This window comes from Juglans microcarpa x Juglans regia, chromosome 4D, assembly GCF_004785595.1.
Source record: "Juglans microcarpa x Juglans regia isolate MS1-56 chromosome 4D, Jm3101_v1.0, whole genome shotgun sequence".
Classification (NCBI taxonomy): domain Eukaryota; kingdom Viridiplantae; phylum Streptophyta; class Magnoliopsida; order Fagales; family Juglandaceae; genus Juglans; species Juglans microcarpa x Juglans regia.
The window spans coordinates 33,801,915-33,824,511 of record NC_054600.1 but is presented as its reverse complement, the minus strand read 5'-3'; the positions used below and the strand labels follow the sequence as shown (position 1 = coordinate 33,824,511).

General features: G+C 37.1%; 1 protein-coding gene across 4 annotated transcripts in view; it reads right to left on the bottom strand.

Moving 5' to 3' along the window:
* LOC121261284 (protein MOR1-like) overlaps positions 1-22,597 on the bottom strand; it is a 34,311-nt gene that overhangs the window by 6,477 nt on the left and 5,237 nt on the right. For 2 of the 4 annotated variants that reach the window (XM_041163585.1, XM_041163587.1), the window contains exons 4-37: positions 19,331-19,410; positions 18,968-19,145; positions 18,722-18,786; positions 17,956-18,038; positions 17,763-17,851; positions 17,522-17,635; positions 15,541-15,660; positions 14,435-14,537; positions 13,893-14,029; positions 9,334-9,399; positions 9,090-9,207; positions 8,950-8,990; positions 5,591-5,662; positions 5,393-5,500; positions 5,192-5,297; positions 4,459-4,571; positions 4,257-4,344; positions 3,870-3,970; positions 3,614-3,721; positions 3,392-3,497; positions 3,237-3,316; positions 2,666-2,815; positions 2,456-2,531; positions 2,124-2,248; positions 1,924-2,034; positions 1,695-1,844; positions 1,521-1,595; positions 1,345-1,426; positions 1,152-1,267; positions 972-1,070; positions 809-883; positions 560-655; positions 370-471; positions 153-254 (exon numbers count right to left, since the gene is read on the bottom strand). In XM_041163585.1, the coding sequence (XP_041019519.1) occupies positions 153-254; positions 370-471; positions 560-655; positions 809-883; positions 972-1,070; positions 1,152-1,267; positions 1,345-1,426; positions 1,521-1,595; positions 1,695-1,844; positions 1,924-2,034; positions 2,124-2,248; positions 2,456-2,531; positions 2,666-2,815; positions 3,237-3,316; positions 3,392-3,497; positions 3,614-3,721; positions 3,870-3,970; positions 4,257-4,344; positions 4,459-4,571; positions 5,192-5,297; positions 5,393-5,500; positions 5,591-5,662; positions 8,950-8,990; positions 9,090-9,207; positions 9,334-9,399; positions 13,893-14,029; positions 14,435-14,537; positions 15,541-15,660; positions 17,522-17,635; positions 17,763-17,851; positions 17,956-18,038; positions 18,722-18,786; positions 18,968-19,145; positions 19,331-19,410 (3,435 nt within the window). The remainder of the gene's footprint in view (positions 1-152; positions 255-369; positions 472-559; positions 656-808; positions 884-971; positions 1,071-1,151; positions 1,268-1,344; positions 1,427-1,520; positions 1,596-1,694; positions 1,845-1,923; positions 2,035-2,123; positions 2,249-2,455; positions 2,532-2,665; positions 2,816-3,236; positions 3,317-3,391; positions 3,498-3,613; positions 3,722-3,869; positions 3,971-4,256; positions 4,345-4,458; positions 4,572-5,191; positions 5,298-5,392; positions 5,501-5,590; positions 5,663-8,949; positions 8,991-9,089; positions 9,208-9,333; positions 9,400-13,892; positions 14,030-14,434; positions 14,538-15,540; positions 15,661-17,521; positions 17,636-17,762; positions 17,852-17,955; positions 18,039-18,721; positions 18,787-18,967; positions 19,146-19,330; positions 19,411-22,597) is intronic. The other 2 variants (XM_041163586.1, XM_041163588.1) reach the window with 1 other exon arrangement.

The window sequence follows — 22,597 nt, the reverse complement described above, 5'->3', positions numbered from 1 at the left end:
ACGTCGAATTACCTCTAAACTAGCATCATGAGACCCAATGACAGACAAAAATAATGCACAAATTTTGAAGCAAAAAAAAAAAATAATAATGATAATAAATAAAGAATGACATTATATGCATCCCAACTCATTCAATCCAAAATATAAATAACCTTCTCGATTAAGCATGGAAGAAATATAGCTGCTTCAGACTCGCTCAAAGAGTAGGTCTCATCCCTCAAAACGTCGAAAAGCTTGGAAAGAAATTCCAGTACCTGTCCATTTCAACAGAAAGTTATATTTACATGATAGAGTCAACAAATTTACAGATCCGAAGAAACAAACAGAGCAGGGAAAAATCACTAATAAATAAATTAGAAAATGCGCCACCTTCAACAGGCATGTTGTGTTTGATTTACAGAACTGCAACACAAACCACCTCAGAAGTATATCCAGAACTTCAATAATTTCCTTTGCCGTGGATGGAAGTGCCTGAAACGTTCATAGAAGATTCATATAAGGCAGCTTCATACACTCAAATTAAATTTGTTTAATCAAAGATGTAAGAAAAGCAAAACACCTTCTGCAGCATCTCAAGGCCATCCACTTGCTTCTTAAAATCTGTACTTAGAAGCCGCCTATGCAAATCCTCTCTGAAGTACTTCATCATATCATTCTACATCAAAGGCATGTATCAAAGATCACTAGCAACTTTTTAATCAGTAAAAAAAAAAAAAAAAAAAGAAAAAAAAAAAGATCACTAGCAACTTGGTGGTTATATGGGAAACATAACATTCTATGAAAACTATACAACTAGACAAGTACAAACCTCAAGATCTTGAATCTGTTCTAGCCGTGGCTCCTCAAACTTGAACCTCCGAACAACCATTCTTTCCCGATCCTCCTGGCATATAATTCATTCCAAAGGACACGTAATTTACAAATATTTTTATGTAATAAAAAAATTTATACTAAAATTTCAGCTGAAATACCTTATTTGAGTCCTTAACATTTAATAATGCCTGTGACTGGACAGCTATATCTTGAACAGATATTACTGACTCCATCCTTGAGCCCTTCGTTACGACTCTCTTTCCAGACCATGAAAAATACTATCAATATAATCTTTAAACTTTAAAACGAATATGTAACTGAAAGACAGCGTAACATACCGAAGACATAGTTCTGTTCCCATGCTTAATCACACCATTTGAAGTGGATTTTCCTACCCTTGAGCTGTTTTTTGATGTTGGCCCCATGGGCATTCCTCTTGCTGATTCAAATGGTTCTAAAAGAAAACAGGTCACATTAGCATGGTTCATAACCAATAAAAACTAAAGTTAGCCAACTTACTGGAAAATCCACCTTGAAAAGTCCCATAAAGTTTTAGTCGTTCATGAATGAGAGCCAGAGCTGGTCCATGTATATCTTTAAGAATCTTTTCGATCTGAACAAACAATAATATTGAGAAAATGTTCAGGCACCAACCATATCTAAGATGAATTAGAACAAAGCACCAGAATCTTATCTAGCAGACATACTGTATCTTGTCCAGTAACTCTCAAAAGTTCATGAATGCAAGCCTCTGCCGCCTTTCGAACATCTGACGATTTATCCTAAGAAAGAGTGAACGCATACTGGTGACTTCAAGGGAGAAAAGGAAACAGAAAAACAAGTATGCACAAGTTGTAATAAGAAGTTTGGCACAAAATTACCGCCATAGCAGAACTAGCAGGTTTCAACAGATGCACTGCATCTGCATAATCACTTAATCCAGAGAGTTGCCTTGACAACCAATCAAAAAGATCTTTACGCCCCTCTGCCCCAATCTTAGTGTCGGTCAATGCTGCTGTAATGTAAGGAACCTACAAAAAAATATTAATGTTGCGTAACCTGACACCAAAACTACGAACTTTCAAAACACCAGATAACATAAACAGTTACCATTTTATCAAGATGAACAGCACCAAGCCAAGAATCTAAAGTAGTCAAGGTGCATTCTCTCATATGCTTCTTATTGTCACCAAGACACTTCAAAACATCAGACAAAATGCCCTGTAAAAAAACCAGAATAACTTTCAAGTCTCAAAAAAGATATAAACATAAATAGAATTTTGGTAATTATTGAATAAGGGTCAACAGACCTTGCTAGACTTTTCAACAGCTGGTCCCATCGCAGAGGCAATGCTGCCAATAGTTGTTAGGGTTGCCATGACTAAATTTTTGTTGCTGTCACATAGGCGTCCCTTTAGTGCCCCAAATAATTCAACTGGCAGTCAGAGCAAACAGAACTTTTTAAAAAATTGAGTATCTTTGCATGCAAAAAAGTTAAATACACGGTGCTTATTGTAAAGGCACGACGAACAACATCAACAGACTCTGACAAAAGAAAGGAAGGGAGAGTGAGGAAAAATAGAGCGAGCTGTGGCCACATTTATTTTAAAGGGCTTGATCAGGATCCACAATGGTATTGCACCTGTTCCAGCTGGCTGAATTCGCTTATTAGCGTCTTCCAAAATCTTATTGACAGCTTCGATTGATTCCAAACGAACCTGAAATACAGAAAAGTTTCAGAATCCAAATAATTCCAAGTAATGGATGCTTTCTTAAATCGGTTCCCAAACATTCACAGCAACCAGGACAATAATAGAAACCAAACTGGCGTTATCATATTCAACAATCAAACCTTCCAATCAGTACTTTCCAAGCTCTTCAACAGAGTTGGGGTGAGTTTTCCGCTAATATCTTCAGGTGGAAGGCCATCTGACCCGCCAGCTGTAATAGATGAATTTGAATCTGATTCCCTGACAGTTCTCTTTGCAACTGCAGAAGCACCCTGAAGGATGATATATGAGGACAATCAGTAAACCACAAACAAGAAAAATAGGGGTGAAACTATAAAACAAGGAAAAAATTGCACTCCCCCCAGTCCTCAAAAACCAGCTATCTTTTAGCAATATGACCTTCATACTACCAAAGTTGTTGCTTAACCCAAATACAAAATATAACTTACAGCGTATGCCCTCCTTAAGATCTGACCATTTCGATGGACAAAAACATAGCTAACATGGTATGACTTTAATCGGATCATAACATAGTGAGAGAATTGCAATTATGTTTCAAATTCGGCAGAGACAAGTGACAATTTTAGCAGTTTGGTAGTCATACTGCAAAAAGATTGGTGATTTGCGGGAATAGAGTAAAATTTCCCCATAAAATGCTACGAAAAAAGTCTCCATAAAAAATACTTAATATACCTCAAACGGATTCTTTTCATACTCAGTATCAAGTGCACTAAGCAGTGCAGGTTTCACGTCGGCAAGGAATCCTTTAATATCTGAAAAAGAGAACGACTTATAGCCTTCAAACTAAACATAAGCAGATGGACAGTTGCAACAAGATAATTAGTCACCTGGCCCAACAAATTTATGCACAACACCCAAAAGCTTAATTGTAGCATTTCTAGTAGCAGCTGCACTAGACTGCAGTCCAGTTTCTTTGCAGAAATCAATTAAATCCTGTAAAATTGAAGTTAACTTCACTTAAACAACAACATTATTGGAGTTTATAATAGAAAAACCACGAGAAAAAACAAGACAGTACATGATCTTGATGTTCTAAAAGAAATGAACACCTTAAGTTTCAAATGTGATACACCAAAGTCCTCAACAGCCGAAACCATCCATAATATTCCCTCACTGAGAACCTTAGGATTCTTGTGCTCCTTCATGATTTTGTAAAGCTATAAATTGAAATTTTATTAGTTAAGACAAATGTCAAGAGAACTTACATGTAATTGAACACAGGGCATCCTTAAGTTTGCTACAGTAGACTCTTGAGATGCATACTTACACACAAACGGAAACTACACAAACTAGAAATACACTTACTCTTTCAAAAACAAATCCAGGACCCACTGCTTCAGAGAAGGTAGTAAGGCATTTCATAGCATGAGAACGGGTCTTAATATCTGCTACTCGTTCGCTTATTCCTGTAAGTTGGGCATAATAAATTCAGCTAAGGCTGAAGTTGACTTAACAAGCATTCATTTGGATAAGTAATGGAATATTATTTTTTTGATTGGCAATAAAAAATAGAGAATTTTATTAATTGAATCTAGGCAAAGCCGGACTTGCAAGCATTCATTTAACCAGAGGAAAAAAGAAAAAGAAAAAACAGCATATTCGGCACAAAAGTTGACATCGGGTCTGCCTAAGCAAAAACACAGCAAATCCAACGACAAAGCAAGCTGTTCAAGATATAAGAACAATACCCACCCAACAAGCAAAGCACTACGCATTTCTTTTGAAATCTTGTCACTGTAGAAGCTATGTACGTAATAACTTCAATAACCTGTTGCTGAACCTGCATTGTTCATATTAAAAGGTATAATATATTTTTATCAGAGAGAATAAAGGAATAAAACTTAAAATAGATGGATGAACCAGTCAAGACACCAAAAGTAGAACCCTTAAATACCTGAACATTTTTTTCACTCCAACCAGGCACAGCACAGAGTAAACGAACCAAAATTTCCGCTGACGGACCAAGTTCTTGTAAACCTTCCACTTGTTGTTTCAATGAAGAAATTGCTGCAAGAAAATTTAAATTTTAGTAACCTTAAACACAATCAAGACCTTCATCAGGCAAAGAAAATTTGAAACATATTTGATCCTTCATCATCACTAATAGATCTCTGCCCTCAACTTCCCATATAAGATAGCATTACGGCTTAAGAGCTTCCAAAATCAACATCCATATATATGTTATAAAAACTGATGAAAGAAAACCTAACAAATATTAACACCTAATTTTCACCTTTCACAATCACAAAATAACAAAAACAAACCCCAGGGTATTAGAACTATCTGGATTTTTTTTTTTTTTTTATAGGTAATCAGGAAGTTTTATTCTAGATATAGCCAAAGCCCACATACACAGAACTATCTGGATTTTTTTTTTAAAAGTAAGTAAATGTAAATTTCATTGACGACAATAGGCATTTCACAATAGATAAAGTTTATGAGTTTTAAACAAAATTTGTATTATATATATTCAACCTGTTCCCTTTTTATAAAGAAGACCACCCAAACTGATCTTTTATCTTTCAATTTGAGAAGGATAGGATCTGACTAGCCCAAAGAAACATACAAAGGATGTCCCAGGTAAACATTAAATAAGCAAAACGAGAGAGTTAGAAAAAGAGATCAACCCTCAAGCCGTTCTTTCCAAACAGTACTCCTCAATTGAGAAACAGTCTCTGCCTGTAGAAGAGAACCTAATCTGCTTTCAATCTCTTCAAGACTCATTTCTGATGGCTGATAAGTTTAAACATTTAAAGGCGGTTAGCAAAGGGCTAGCAAAAGCAAACAAAAAATGAAGCAGAGCTTTCAAAAAGACATCATTAATTTACCTCAATGTCTTCAGACGGCTCAACTGGCTTTGAAGATTTCAGCTGTCCAGTTCCATCACCTTTCTTGTTGGCACCCGATTTTACAGTGGCCCCCTTTTTTATAGTGGACTGATAAGAATCATAACTAATCAAAAATGAAACACATGGAAATTCAACATAAATTAAGTACTAAGAACATGAAGAAGCAGAAAAACTCACAGCTGCCTGCACAGGCCTCTTCCCACTAAGCATGCTAGCTGCCGACTTTCTCACAAACATGTCCTCTTGAGTCTGTAGCGTAATCAAGTATGACAAGTAAAGCTTGAAATCTAAAATAGGAAAATAATAAACTTTAATGATGCACTACGGAAATGTTTGGGAACAAACAATTTTTAAAAATTTTCTCACTCTCAATCCAAACATCTTTACACCAAAACAATCTCAGTTATCAAAACATCTTGCCTCCATTGCCATAACAAACCAAAACCAAAACTTTTACAAAACACTAAAAAAAAAAAAAAAACTCAAAAATTTCTTCGCACACAAAATTTCAATGGGTCCAACCACTTTTTCAAACCCCAATGAAAACATTTCTAAAATACGTTCTCCATTCAAACCTATTTTTAATGAGTCTCACCACTTTCACAAAGCCCCATAAAACCCATCTTTAAAAAGTTTTCTGATAGAGCTGGTATTACTTGGGTGATGCCCAAGAGGGTGGTTGATTTATTTGCTTGTTGGCAAGGGTGTAAGGCCAATTCACTTAAAGCGGATGTATGGAGGATGATTCCTCTATGTATCATGTGGTGTCTTTGGATTGAAAGGAATAGTCGAAGGTTTGAAGATAAGGAGCGTTCTCTGGATGAGCTTAGAAGTTTCTTCTTCCATACTTTATTTCTTTGGGCCTCATCTTGTGTTTTTAATGGAGATTACTTGAATGATTATTTTCTCGTGTCACTTTCTAGCTCCTGATTTTGTAACTAGGTGTATGCTGTTTGTATACCACTTGTGTACTCGCCTTCATTCAATAAATTCTTATTTTACTTTAAAGAAAATCTACAAATATTCTAGAAAACCTTGCATCGAAGCATCCCCTACAATTGGATCCGATCAATACAGCATGCACCTAGAACCTCATAACCAATTATTTAATTGATAAACATCGAAGTGCCAAAAGGCAAAAGTGGATCACAGTCTATATTCATATAGGAACGTACATAACCAAGGAAGGGACTGCTGCATAAATTACAAAGAAATCTGTAAAACAGAGAGCCAAATATATATACATACATTTGTGGAGTGGAGTGGGGGAGGAGTTCAAGTTTCACCTAGTCAAGTGGGAGACGATATGCCACCCTATTTCTAATGGTGGTTTGGGTATTATAAGTATGAGGACCTTTAATCGGGCGTTACTTGGCAAGTGGTTGTGGAGATATCATAAGGAACCAGAAACCCTGTGTAAATTGGTGATTGAGAGCAAATATGGGGATTTATGGGGGGGATGGTGCACTAACGAAGTAAGGGGGAGCGTATGGAATGGGTTTGTGGAAACACATTAGAAGAGGATGGGAGGCCTTGAGTAGACATACTAGACTTCTTTTGGGAGAGGGCTCTAGGATCAAATTCTGGAGAGATATTTGGTGTGGTAATAGTACTCTACAAGAGATATTTCCCTCACTGTTCAATATTGCTAGTGCTAAAGATGTATTAGTGGCGAAAGTTATGGAGATATCCAGGGAGTAGATCCGTTGGAACATCACCTTTAGTAGAGCGGCACAAGATTGGGAAATGAGCAGCTTTGCAAATTTTTACAGTCTTCTATACTCTATATTACCAAGCACTTAGCAGGAAGATTTAGTGTGGTGGATACCAGATGGTAAAGGGGTATTCTCGGTTCGCTCTTTTTACAAGACTCACACAAGAACTCCAAACTCAGTTTCTGTGGAGAAGCCTTTGGAGACATAAGGTGCCTCCCAAAGCACCATTTTTTGTATTGGACAGCTTCGTTGGGGAAGATTCTCACAATCGACAACTTGAGGAAACAAAGGGTAATCATTGTAAATTGGTGTTGCATGTGTAGAGAAGGGGGAGAGTCTGTAAACCATCTCCTACTACATTGTAAGACCGCTCGGGTATTATGGAATGAGGTGTTTAGTAGATTAGACTTGTCTTGAGTTATGCCGGAGACAGGGGTGGCATTGCTGGCCAGCTGGACCAATCTAAGAGGCATGCAACAGATTAAAGCCGTATGGAAGATCATCCTTATATGCATTATGTGGTGTATATGGCAGGAACGGAATGACAGGACATTTGAAGACAAGGAGAGATCGCAGGAGGAGCTGAAAGTTTTTTTTCTTTAGAACACTTTGTACTTGGGCTATTGCTGTTGATTTCAATGGCATGGACATACATGATTTTCTTGTGTATAATCTGCCTACGTAGCTTAAGGCATTTTTTTCTGTTTTAGACCTTATTATATGGCTTTGCCGATTCTTTGATCAATAAAATTTGTTTACTTATAAAAAAAAAAATATATATATATATATATATATATATATATATATATATATGCCAGGGCTCTTTCCAAAATTGTAAAAAGAGTATCAGAAACATAAACAAAACTATGAAAATTCCTGCAGTTCATAAATTCAGGACAGCCAATATAGAACTAGAATCAATTCTAGGTATACATTACACTAGGGATTTCCATCCTGATTTATATTGAACATTTATTAACAATATAATTAAAGGCATGTTGATATTTGTTCCATGCAATATAACAATGAGGTGATCCCAAAATTTCCAAAATCAATGTTGGCATGCATCATTGAGGCCACCATGAAACCTACAGTTGATCACAACCTCAGTGGTATCAAGGGAGAAAATAATAAAAATTACGGTCGGTTCAGATTAGTTTGACACACCAATTTAAAAAAAGAAAAAGAAAAAAGATTTTGTTGGGCATGGAGTGTATAATAATAGCCCATGGAACTAACTAGGGTTTTCTTATTTAAGTTGTTTTTTCCACTGTAGTCCATTACATTTTTATTTATGTGATGATACATTCTCTTACTAGTGAGAGTTGAATAAATTCCCTTTTTTGAGACCGAAATAAAAATCTAATAGATGAAAATCTTTACAGGCCTTGGTGAGGTTGCAAGGTTTGTTATTTCTTTATTTTTTCTTCTTTTAATTCCATTTCAATTCTTGATAGGTATTATGATCTTTTAATTCCATTTATTGTCCGCAACAATTACATTAATCATCCTTGTTCAAAACCCCAAATTTAGAGCCTTAAACATATACCAATGATGACCTGTGTTGATCGTAGGAAGCTTAAATATCCAAACTCGGGGGCATCCCATGAGTTCCTCTGTTTTTTTATCTTCTCACTAAGCTTTCAGTGCAATACAGTCAACACGTCTCCAAGGTGTGATAAGCAAGGTAAAACAAATGAAATGGCAAAACAACAAAGGCATGACTATTGATCACAATTGAAAATCATCAATGTACCACATGTGAAAAGCATATGCTATGCAGTGCTAGAAAATTAAATTGAGAAACAAGTATCAACTCACCTCCAAAGAAGGCACATTCCTACCAGAAGTTTGGACTGTGACTGGCATACCATAATGACGTAAGAAACATACATATAAAAAATCTAAAGAATACCAGTGCGTTATATCAGTATGAACTCAGAGTACAATTATTTACAAACCTGAACTTGAAGCAGTGCACATAGCAACTTCAGAACCCATAATCATTTCAGAGAGCTTCTTTCTCCGAACATCGTCAAGCTTCTCCAATAACCGCTCCAAAGGCCTCATGCCTACCAACTAAAAAAGAATGAACAAAAATCAAGTTGAAAATGTAGCAATAGTTTCTAAAATTCATTCATTATCTGTTTATTTGATAAGTTCTCTGTTCACGCATAAATAACTATCAAAGGTTGCAAGTGCTACCTTAGCTACTGCTGCCAAGGCCAAAAAGGCTGCATCCCTCACTTCAGGTGTCCCATCATTGAGGCACTGCATGAACCAAATAGTTCCATCTTCAGACAAACATAAAGGAGGGACTAAAATATAGCAGTATACGGGTCTCAAACGAGCCAATTGTCCACAACTATACATTGCATAAACTCAGAAAGACATTAGCAGGGGGCATAAACCATGTAATTAAAAAATAACAACCCATATCATGCTCCAAGCCAAGAACCAGTTCATGTATTAAACAACAATACTTTCATATTTTTAGTGACAATCTATTTTTCCTCAAGATCCACTAAGATATTGTTATAACTTAACAAATAGGATTTTAATGTCAGATAAAGCATGCCACTATGTTAGAATACGGTAAAACAAACAACTTAACATGTAGTCAATCTATTGGTCTCAAAATTTTCATTCTATGGGTCGAATGGTGGAGGCCGCCGTTGGGGGAGGATTTCTTTCAAGTTTCTCGGTTGGTAATGCTATTAATGGATCTATTACTCTTTTTGACTTCCTTTTTGCAAATGACACTCATTTTTTGTGATGCAGATTGTGGCCAAATTCAAGCTTTAAAGGTTGTGTTATTATGCTTTGAAGCTGTTTCGGGCCTCAAGGTGAACCTTGGAAAGTTGGAGTTGGTTCTGTGGGGGTGGTGCATAACATCAATAGTTTGGCATGTTTGTTAGGCTGCAAAATCGCTTCTTTACCTATGAAATACTTGGGTCCCGTTGGGGGCGCCTTTTAAGGCTAGTGCTATTTGGGATGGGATTATTGAGAAGGTTGAGAAAATGTTGGCTGGTTGGAAGCGGCTATACTTATCTAAAGGGGGTAGTGTTACTCTTATTAAGAGTACCCTCTCCAATCTTCCCACTTATTTTCTTTCATTGTTTAAATTGCCTCCAGGGGTGGCCAACCAGATTGATAAGGGGGGGGGGGGGGGGGGGGGGGGGGGGGGGGGGGGGGGGGGGGGGGGGGGGGGGGGGGGGCAAAACTACCACCCTCCGTCCGAGTTTTAACGGAGTTTGTGGAATTCAGAGTCAGTGTCGGAGGAACCTAATAGTCTAAGTTCAGAGTCGGAATCAGATCCGAACTCCGAACTCTAACCTTTTTTTAAAAAAAAAAAAAAAAAAGACACATGATCAAAACGACGTCATTCCACTTCAAGAAGAACGATGTTGTTTCGTTTGGCCTGCGTTGTTTTGTCTTAATGAGGTAGGTAAACGACGTCGTTCCGCTTGAAGTGGAACAATGTTGTTTCGTGAAGGAAGGGGGTCCAAAATGCAGGACCCCCTTCGTCCCCCCTCACTTTCAGTTTCTCACACGGCAAGTCCTCACTTTCACATGAGGAAGTTGAGCTCTGAACGCCGTCTGCCATCATGTTAAAACCCCTAGAAAAGTGGCCTCGGGACAAGTCTCGACCCTGCCCTTGGGAGGCAAGGACAGCACCATGGCCAGCTTACACGCATGCCTTGGCCCGTGCCGTGACACGCACGGGGCACCCAGCATGCATGCATGCCTTGGCCAGCGCGTTGACACGCACGGGGCGTCCAGCATGCAAGCCAGCGAGGTTAGTAGCCGCGTGCAGCCCAGCGTGTGGCTTGGCATGCACACTCCATGCACATTCTTATCACTATGGTTGCCATTCCAATCCTTTCCCGAATAGCCAGGGATGTACTAGCCATTCTTATCACTATGGTTGCCTCTGAGTCAGCGTTTAACACTGGAGGTCGTGTCTTGGATACTTATCGGAGTTCATTGTCTTCGACCACCATCGAGGCCCTCGTTTGCACACAGAACTGGTTAAGTTCAATGCCCATTGGAGTAGATACCGTTGATGCCGAGAGTTATAGGCATGAATCAGGTAACTTTATGGTTTTAAAATGATTATTTACATAATTTTAATGTTTTCATTATTTAATTTATAATTAATATGATTATGTAAACCTACTTGTGAACCCCAGACTAATTGTGGATGACTGAGAGTCTAAGACCGACGCACTGTGGGATGATTACCATCATGCAAAACTCGTCAGAATTAAAGGTGGAGGTGAGTTCATAATATCTCTTGGCTAATGGTTTAGAAGTCTATAATTAAATGACTAAAGAAAAGATAGCGCATCTGATCAATAAAAGTTAAAACTTCATGCAAGAAAATTGAAAATCACTATCGAGTCATCGACTCAAATGCATGGACTGTCCAAGACTGATGAGGGGCATTGTGGCTATTTCACATTTGAATGAAATCTATGACATTATTTATTTTGGTGCTGTAAATTTAAATTTATTGCAATTTGTCGTTTTAAATTTAAATTTATAGTTTGCGATTTGTAGTTTGATTTAGTTATTGTATTGAAATTTTAGCTTTTTAACTTTTTTTTTTTACAGTATTTTAGATATTTTTAATTATTTTTTTACATTATTAAACAAGGGTTAATATTGGGCCAATCGGAGCCCATTTTCCCAGTAGGGCAACTGGGCCTGAAAAAGCCCATTTGCTACTCCGATCAAAGCTTCGACTCCGACTCCGAGCTCCATTAGTCAGAGTCAGAGTCAGAGGGGAACCCCAGTCGGAGTCGGAGGTCATAGGTGGGCGTCAGAGTCGAAGCGCACCCCTAGTTGGGGTTTCATAGTTAGGGATCTTTTTTTTTTATATATAATTAAACGATTGTATTAATAAGAATAGGCATAGCCCAAGTACACAAGAGGTAACACCTATCTAGGAGGGGCAAATGGAAATAAGAAAATCATGAAGATCAAGGCCATTAAAAACAACAACTTTGGCCCATAAAAGCAAAGTTCTAACAAAAAATAATCTCAGCTCCTCTAGTGTGTGCTACTTGTCCTCAAATGTTCAGTCAACAACTTTGGCCCATAGAAGCAACTTTGATCCACAGTCTCGCCATTGTTTTTACACATACAACACCAGTCTACTATGATCACCCCGCGTTTTCGCAAATTGTTCATTGTCAAAATCTTCCCCAAAGAAGTTGTCCAAGCAAAAAACGCCACTTCGGGAGGCGCTTTATTTCTCCAAATCGTTCTCCATGGAAAGTGGTTGTTCGGCAATTGTGTGAGAGACTTCTAGAAAGAGCGAATCAAGAATATACATTTTCCTGCGGGCACCCACCACAGTGTGACAACTCTTTAAGGGCTTGGTTTTATGGAAGACGAATCGAAAGAAGTCCTCAAAGCTATCAACTTCCCAATCTAGGGCAGCCCTAGTAAAGCTCACATTCCGTTGGACTAAGCCCCCAGATATCTCCATGAGTTCAGCCATTGAAGCTTATTTTTCACCTGCAATCCTGAAGACTGAAGGGAATGAGTTCTTGAGGGCATTTTCTCCACACCACAAGCCATGCCAAAATTTTAGTCTAGAGCCATCCCCCAGCACAAGTCGAGTGTGGCGGGCAAACACCCCCCATCCTCATACATAGGGATCTTTAATAAGGCTTTATTGGGAAAGTGGCCATGGAGATATCAATTGGAATGAGAGTCGCTTCGGAGAGAGGTCATTGATTGGAAGTACGGAAGTGGCTTTTTTTTTTTTTTTTTTTTGGGGGGGGGGGGGGGGAATCTTGGTGCTAATGAAGTTCGGGGGGTTTATGGTGTGGGACTTCAGAAATTCATTAGAAAGGGATGGGAGAATTTTGTCAATCATGTTAGTTTTGATGTTGGAGAGGGAGCTAAGATCCGTTTCTGGTTTAACGCTTGGTATGGTGATTGAGCCCTCAATAGTATGCTTCCGGTTATCTTTCAATTGGCTTCCGATCGTTATGCTGCAGTTTCTGATTTTCTTTGTCATTCGAATGGCTCAATCCAGCAGGATATTTGTTTAACTAGAGCTGTCCATGATTGGGAGATTGATGCATTTTCAGCATTTTACAGTTTTTTATACTCTTTGAGGCTTGGTGGTAATGATGAGGACAAGATGTTGTGGAAGTCTACTTATATCCCACTGGATTAAGCCATTAGAATGAAAAAGCACTTACTTTTTTAGCTCCAGACAAAGTGTTATAAAAAAACTTCCTTTTTTTTTAGTCTTTTTTTTATTTGTCTTATTACCTATCAACCGGTACAAGCGTTATGATATTTTTTTATTTGTCTTTGGAGCCAAAATTTTAAAACATATCATAACACTTCGGACAAAGTTTTTTGATAGGTAATAAGACTTCAGACAAAATGAAACACTTACTTTTTTCCATACTTTTTTTTCATACAAGTAAGAAGACATTTTATTGATATCAAGATACTTTTTTCCATACAGTTTATATTCAACCCAATATATTGCTAACTAAGCCCAAACATTAAGAATGCAGAATAAAACTGCTTGTTCACTAGCACGTTCAGGCATTGCTCTTGTATACGTCCTGTATACTTGGGCTCTTGCCAATAAATTTTGTTTACCGATAAAAAAAAAATACTGCTTGTTCATAGATCTCAAGTTAGAACAACAAAAACTATATTTAGTTTACTGCAGTTTTTCTTTTTAAAAGAAGTCTGAAAATATCACAGAAGAAACCAAAGGCACCTACCTCCATAAAAATGTGTACAAAATCCTTATGCACTTTTAGCACAACAGCCTTGTTGCTCGTTTCAATACAAAATGTAACCCAATTCAAAGTCAAAGAGCGAACAAGAGGAACTTTGTTTTTCACTGCATTCTTAATATCTGCAAATAGATAGCATTCATTACAATCAGTACTAACAAACAAGTCTGAAACATAGACTTCAATTTTTTCCTGAACAAGTTTAAGGCTGCATTTGTTTTCATAACTCCTCTCAACTCATCTCATCTAATCATTACAACTTTCCTAAATTCTCACACAATAAAATAAATAATTCAATTTTTTCAAATCCCAAAACAAAAATAATATTAAAAAAATATATTCCAACAATATTTTATTAACTTTTAACTTTAAATTTTAATCTCAACTCATCTCATTTGCGAAAACAAACGAGGCCTAAAGGTTTAATCAATACTGACAACCAATTTTTTACTGAACAATTTCCATTAGCTCCATGCACAATGGAGATAATGGAAGCATTTTTTTAAAGACAGAGAAAGAAAACCTGCCTTCAACAATATCAACAAGATTTAAGCATCCAGCCCTGTGCATTGCTTGGAGAGTTTGAGTAAGAGATTCTGTCAATGTGGGTTTTTTCTCCTTCAATTTTTCCTATTCAATAAGAAACTTTGTTATACAAACCGAATTCAAACTTCAATAACCACATGAACCCTAATATACAATCAGCATAAAATAATCAATTTGGTGTTTCTATTGCATAGTCCTCGTGTGCTCTTGTATATGTCCCGTGTACTTGGCTTTGGCTTTTTCAAGACAATTCCTATTTACCCATAAAAAAAAAAGTCCTTGTCTACCTTTTTTTTTTTTTTTAAGAGGACAAGACCCCAATTTTATTGCAATTGGGGTCGGCAATGTTAAAACTAGAATCAAGTGCATACAAACCAGATAAGATTGCAATTTTGTTTTTTATAAATAAGAAATCTTTAGGCTCGAAAGGCGCAACCCAAGTACACATGATGAATATAAGAAAGACTCTCTTACAAGGAGAAAAAAGAAACAAGAAAAGGAACCAAAAACATAGCGCAAAACGCATTTACAATTGCAGGGGAGCATCTTATGGACTCAAGGCTAGGGATAACACAAGAACCAACCCAACCCTCAAATCACTTACAGTTAAGCTTCATAATATCAGAGATGTTTAGTTCCAAACTATATAGCCAATTCCACGCATGGTTTAATCTGGGGCCTCCCTTTCATTACTCCTTCCACAATAGGTGAAATTGCGTCCTCTTGGACAAAGTAGTGGAACACCCTCCTAGCTCAGAAGAGCTTCTGCACTTGAGAAATTTTTTCATACTTGTTTGTCCAAGGAAATTTGAAAATTACAAGTCACTTTTTTCACTTTCCACCCCTCTTTTCATCTCGTTTTTTGAACAAAAACAATTTTCATTTTCAAAACCCAAAAAAGAAATCGACAAAAAAAATCATAACCAAAGACACCCTTTGTTTTCCCTCACCAACAGGCACGCTATCACAAGATGACACATGGAACCATAGACAAATAAGAAGGTATCAAAGAAGATACCAAACATACTATAATCCATTCCTATCAATTTTATTACTCCCATTGTAAATAACGCCTAATTGGACTCACAAGTAAAACTGGCAATAAGAACCTTGAACTCCCAGAAAAATGCAATCTTAGACCACTGGCAAGATTGCCAATCGCTTGGATGGCTTCAACTGCAACAGCAATGTTCACATCTGTAATAAGCTGCATGCAGAAATGATCAGTGAAACTCTCAGATAGAAACTCAAGCTTTAGCTGCATCGGCAGAACTCAGCAACTAGAATACATAGATCAGAAACTATAAAAGAGCAAATGCAGAGCCTATCAACATGCCAACTTTGACCACCCAAATGAAACATTCAAAAACATATGCCACCAAACTAATGGAAAACATATAGATACTTGCATACGTAAAAGAATCTTGAGGAAAGGCTTGTTAAATCTTTACTCATATAGTCTTGCATACACAATAAATGTCACCTGAATCTTCACAAAACGAAAGCTGTAACCCCATCCTAACCACCAAAAAAAAGAGTAGAACATAAGGGGCTCCAGAATGTGAGCATCCAAGACTATATGAGTAAAGTTTACATGTGAGCATCCAACTTTATTTACATGGATCAGTGCATGTATATTCATTGACATTGTCTCTCATTGTTAGTATTGTCATAGGTTTTAGCTTACTAGAAATCCCACCGTGGTGGTCCCACCTACGGTTTCGTTCATCAAAGCCATAGATCTTTATGGAAATTTAGCCCAGGAAGATTATCCAAAGGAATAGCTATGGTGGCTTGTCTCTTATTAGTGATTATATTTATAGTTAGGCAATGAACGCTTTATGGCTCGTTATGTTTTGATGTAAGAGATGTTACCGATCAAAAAAAAAATGTTTTGATGTAAGAGATGAACTGATAAATGTGTATAATATTGTTTGCGATAAAGTGATAGTGACTTTTGGATATTACTATTAAAGAATGTATTTTTTTGTATACATCTATGGTACTTTTAGCATTAGTCTTGGACTAATCCCCTTACATATTCTACCTTGATTTATTATGCCTAGTGTGTGCTTACCATATGAACATGCACTTACATATTCAGGGTTGTTGCAAACCAACTAGCATCCCTGGCACAGTAGTCCCTCACCGAGTAAGTTACCAAGGGCACCACAACTTGGTATCAGAGCTTTCATGACTCTCGATAAATCTATAATGTCACTTAGGTACCATATCAAAGTAATAGGACTTGATCTTTAGTATCATAGGCTTGATCTATAGTGACTGGACGAGAGTCAAGTGAGGGAGTGATTACTTGGATTTTGTGGCAACATTACGTTATGGTGCAACCGAGAGCACCTTGAAACGGACGACCCAGGGGTGATCACGAGGAAGATCACGGACATGCTACAGCAACAACATGAGTATTTCCAACGACAGATGCAAATACAACAAGTCAACCACCCGCATATCAAACTTCAAAGTTGTACTTATGAGCGATTCTTGGCCTATTAGCATCCAGGATTCTTTGGAAATGAAGGGCTGACAAAGTTGGCCTATCAACATGCCAACTTTGACCACCCAAATGAAACATTCAAAAACATATGCCACCAAACTAATGGAAAACATATAGATACTTGCATACGTAAAAGAATCTTGAGGAAAGGCTTGTTAAATCTTTACTCATATAGTCTTGCATACACAATAAATGTCACCTGAATCTTCACAAAACGAAAGCTGTAACCCCATCCTAACCACCAAAAAAAAGAGTAGAACATAAGGGGCTCCAGAATGTGAGCATCCAAGATGCTTCTCAAACTGTCATGCCATCATTAATTTTAACTTCATTTCTCTGGGCCAGAAGGTTAAGCATGAAATAATTTGGCCATAATGTCATAACTCAAGACTTAACACCATGCATCCTACGAAAAACGAAATACATAAACTTTAAAATCGTGGTTAAATTTCATTATTAAGACTTACCCATATTTCAATCCAAAAGAGAATACAGGAAGCAATCTCAAACAGTAAAGTGGAAGACTTGGTTCAGCGAAATGATATTAACACACCTTCTTCAATGTCCGACAAACTTCTGTAAAATCACCAGGCGCTATTTTTTTTGTAGAGGCAAGCTTGGTTAGCTCTGCTACAGCCTCCTTTCGTTCTGACCATTTGGTAGCTTTCTGAAAAATAGATACCACGTTACGTTCATAATTTGATAATAAAATAAAAAACTCAAGCCCACCAAATAGCCCAACAAAATAACCGTTTACTTGTTACCCAAAATGAAAAAAGGTATATAACACTGACCACTCCATCCCAAAATCCAGACTTCTCAAGAGGAGTCAATATATCAACAGGATCAACAAGCTCATACTCATCAATTTCCTGAGGAGCTGCTAATCAAGATACATCAGGAACGAGGATAGATTAGTAATATAGCTATGACCTTAGCATGTGTATCAAAAGCAGTTCAAGGATCCCTGCAGAATCAATTGCATACCCTCAACTGAGGATTCTGCAGTAGCAACAGGACCCACAACTTCAGACACGGCTTCTTGTTCTGGCTCTTTGTCTTGCTCAGACCTAATAAGCATGCCACCATTAATTCCATCCATAAAATGGAACTACCAAAAACACAAGCTCTATTCACGTAGAAGATCATTTCTTGTAAAGATTAATACTCAGATTAGACAGCGATTGGCAAGCAGTCACAAGGTGCATTTGTTATAAACAAAAAGTGAATTGAAATGAAAATTCATTATATTTCCCTATTTTTTTCTTTTAATTCACTCCTGGCTCCAAGGAAATGATATCAAAACTACTATAGCACAAAGGGAAATACACGTTACAGCTTAATAGACAGCGATTTTAACCTAGGGTGTGAAAGAAGGAAAATGGAAATGCCACAGTCCAAGAAACTCTTTGTTCAAAAACTGAAATTTTAACTTCTTGAAGGATCTAACAGCATAAATATCAGACCATGATCAGAACCAGCTCATGAGCAATTTGTTGACCAAAAAGGAAGAAGAAAAAGAAAAAGAACAAATGTTATGCAAAAGTTAATTTTGAGCTGCTGACATGAATTCAATATAAAGACAGAATGTAATACATGAAGGTAAAAAAAAAAAATCAGTGCTACAAAAAAATTGAAGTCCAGGGAGTAAAAATAAACTGCACTTTAACATGTTAAATATTGCCAAAGAACTGACTGGATCATGAAGCGAGTACACAAAATCTACAATGCTTCTTCACAAAAGGACATTCACCTTATTTTGCGAGATGGCTTAGCCATTCCTGTAACATTTACAAGCTCAGCCTCCAGCTCTTTTTTCTTCCAGCCCAAAAACAAACAAAATAAACAAAACAAAAATTATTTGATTGATTTGCAGACAATAGGAGAAACATAGACAAGCCAATGATATAAATGAAAAGAAAAATAAATTCGAGCCACACATCTAAAGAAAGAAGAAAGGTGCACAAAGCCATAGAAACAGATATTTAACATATGATACCATTGTATCCCGCATTTTCTCAAAGAGTATTGACTTTACAGGGTCCTTCCCAATCCAGCGACAAAGTTCCAGAGTCAATCCTTTAGAAGATGCACGAACATTTTGATCTTGATGGTCAAAGAGTTCAGGAAGCACCTTCAAAATTCTTTTCGGAGGAACAATTTTTGCTCCAAACTCACTGATGCAATCAGAGCAATGAAAGTAAAATAAGTACTAAAAAATGGAGGACCTCATGCAATTCCATGAAAGTAACTGCACAATCACAATACATCATTGGATAGAACCCATGACCTCACTCTCAATCAATCTCTTGATAAGGGGAGGAAATGCCAAAAAACTAATACATAATTTGTAAAATGAAACCTTAAGGCTTGAAACATGACATCAATTGCAGGCACAACTGCTTTGGCAACTTTGTTCTTTATTGCTTTCTCCATCGCATCCTACAATTATCATGAGCCATAAGTCTAAGAAGAAAAGTTGACCAATTGCAGCAAAGCCAAACCATGTAGCTATACAATAAAACAGATACCATATTTTTTTTAATCGGTAGGATACCATATATATCAAATGCATGCAAAGAACAAGGGGTAGCTACTCTCATTAGGTGTACTTGTTGTATACCCCGTGTACTTTGATGATGCCTATATCTCTAATTATTTATTATTAAAACTCATCTTACTTATTTAAGAAGATCAAGGGGCAGCTATGTGTTGTGAAGCATGAGATCACCAATTATGAAGAATATGTGAAAGATACAATTAAGGGGAAATTATACTTTACCCCCTCAAACTATCACTTGAAATAACCTCCAAACTATCGTAGTTGTCATTTAACTCTACAAGGCACGATTTTAACAGTCAGATCTTGAAGAATGGGACAAATTGTGATTATGTTTCAAATTTGGGGGTAAGTGACAACTTTATTAGTTTGGAAGTCATATTACAAAAGATGTGACTGATCAAAAAAAATATTACAAAAGAAGTGATCATTTATAGGTTTAAAATGTAATTTTCCTAACATTTAATGTATATGCAACATTCATTAACAAACTAAGATCATTTCCCCGCCTTGCATCCCGCCCAAGAAAAACAAAAAAAAAATGTTAGGACATATCTTCAACTTTTAAGTAAAAGGACATATATTCAAATTATACATGGCCAGCTTAACAAAATCTTTCATATTTCAAGTGCAAGAGCACCTCCAAAGCATCAAGAAACAAACATACAAACTATAATAGGTATTATTTAACTAACACTTATATGTACATACAAATATAAAGTTATGAACCCATGATGGATATAGACTTAGTTCAGTCATTAGGTATAGATTCAAGCAGAAACAAGATGCAATTGAATTAAATATACAAAAAGATGCAAAGCATCTTCATAGAAACTATAGTTACTACAAGTCTTCTTCAGTGAGATTTCTTAGAGGGGATGAATGATGAGTGTAAGTTTCACGTGGTAAAATGGGCCACAATATGCTCTCCAATCACAGAAGGAGGCTTGGGTATTAGGAATTTGCAGGCTGTGGAGATATCATCAAGAACGGGGGTCCTTGTGGAGAGATATCATCAAGAACGCTCTTCTATATGTCTTAAGGATTGAAGGTGAATAATTTTATCAAATGTTGTTTTATATTATTATAAAATTTTCTTATTGTTATTATTAATATTATCAATTTTATCGAATTCTATGACAACAATAATAGGTTGTTTATATTTTAAATACGGATTTTATTATAGCTATGATTTTAGTTATAATTGTTAATATTTTCATCTTTATTAATAATAATCTTTCCTAATTACGCTTTAATATTTTGGGATTTTTCGTCGTCCCCTTCACCCTCTCGGATGTTCAACATTAATTTCAACATCATGTTGTCAACGGAATGCAAGCGCTGAAATCCTCATTTTTATACGTCTCTTTCCTTCACATTATTTTTCCTTTCATCTTCTTAGAATAAATTTCTTAGTCATTTCATATTTTGTAACCGACTTAGGCCCGCATCTCTCAGCTTGAGTTGAAACACTTTTCTTTTGGTAACCGACGTACTCACACAAAGGAAAACCCTACACAACTTCTATATATACCCACGTAGCCATGCACATGCCGCAACTCCCTCAGCCACAACCAACCTCAAGCTCACTGCAGTGTTCTCCCCACTGTGCGTCGAAACAAAGGCAGTCACCACACACCAAGCCACGGCCAACAGAAGACTCCAATCTCCAGCCACCCAAGATCAAGTCACTGCACTTACGTGTTCCTTGTCGCACAGTCAGCAGTGAAGCACCCCCATCCTCACAGCCAACAACCAATCACACATCTCAGCACCATCGCGGTATCTCAGACATGGCCAGCCACGCACCAAGTAGCACAGTGAAGGGAATTTCGCCACCACCCGACGCACGGAACCAACCACCCAAAGGACACGGCAAACCAAAAAACTCACTCACCCAACCACCGTCGAGGGATGCCTAGAATCACTGCAACTGCCAAGAACAACAAGAGACCAACGTGAACGCAACCCCTGTTCTTCCTCATCAAAACAGAGCACAACAGTGAAGGCCAAAGCTCTGATTTGACCGCCACGCTCAAGAGTATGACAACGCCCTGGACAACCACCGTAAGCCAATGGCCAGCCACGTCTCTTCCACCCCGTGCCAACTTGCACTCCAAAAACCACCATAGAATGACCCAAACGCGGGAACCCGAGATACCCACAACTCCTCATTGAAAACCACCCAAAAAGCCACAGAAACTGTTGGTCAGTTCACTGCAGTCAGCCTTTCGCCGCCTCAATAAGCCCATACCCGATCTTCCTCTTTATCTTCTTTGTCACTTTTCTCTCTAAACCAACGACACCGATATCTCTCCCTCTCAGCTCTGCCGTTGCACTCACCACCTTCGCCTCAGCCCCAGCTTCGTCGCATCTCCTTCTCTCTCAGCAAGTTTTGGAATTTACCCTGTCGCACAATGCTTCCCCCTCCCGTAAGCCACTATCTTCCTTCTTGTATTGTTTTGGTTTTCAATCCTTCCCAAAAAGTGCATGCAAGTTTTCCATTATTACTAAAATGCCTTTAAAGCCCTTGTTAAGTTGTTGTGTAGCCTTCTATTAAGAACCTTTTGATTATATTACGCCAATGCCCTTAGTTGTAAGGAATGGTAGATTGCTTTATACTTATTTTCACATGGGCTTTTATGTTGGGTTGGGCTAACATTTAAGTTGGGCTTAATTTTAAATTAAATAAGTATATTAGCCCAGAAATTCTGTTTTTAAGAACATATTTAAGGAACTAAATTATATTATTAAGTATTAATTTTTACAACTAAATTTTAGTACTGAACAATAAGAGTTTAATTATATTTTAAACGATAAGTCTGATTAAGTATATTTTATGAAACGAGCTTCCAGTGTTATTTAATAGATTTAAATCAAATATGATTTCCTACCAAATTATAATATGCTATTAGTGTTAAATTATTGTTAGATTATAATTATAATTTTGCCAATATTTGAATTGTATATTAGTAAGCTAATTATCGAAACAAATTTCCATTGTTATTTTGTCAGCTTGAATAAAATTGTTCTATTATAGTTATAACTAGAAAATAAAGAAATATGTTA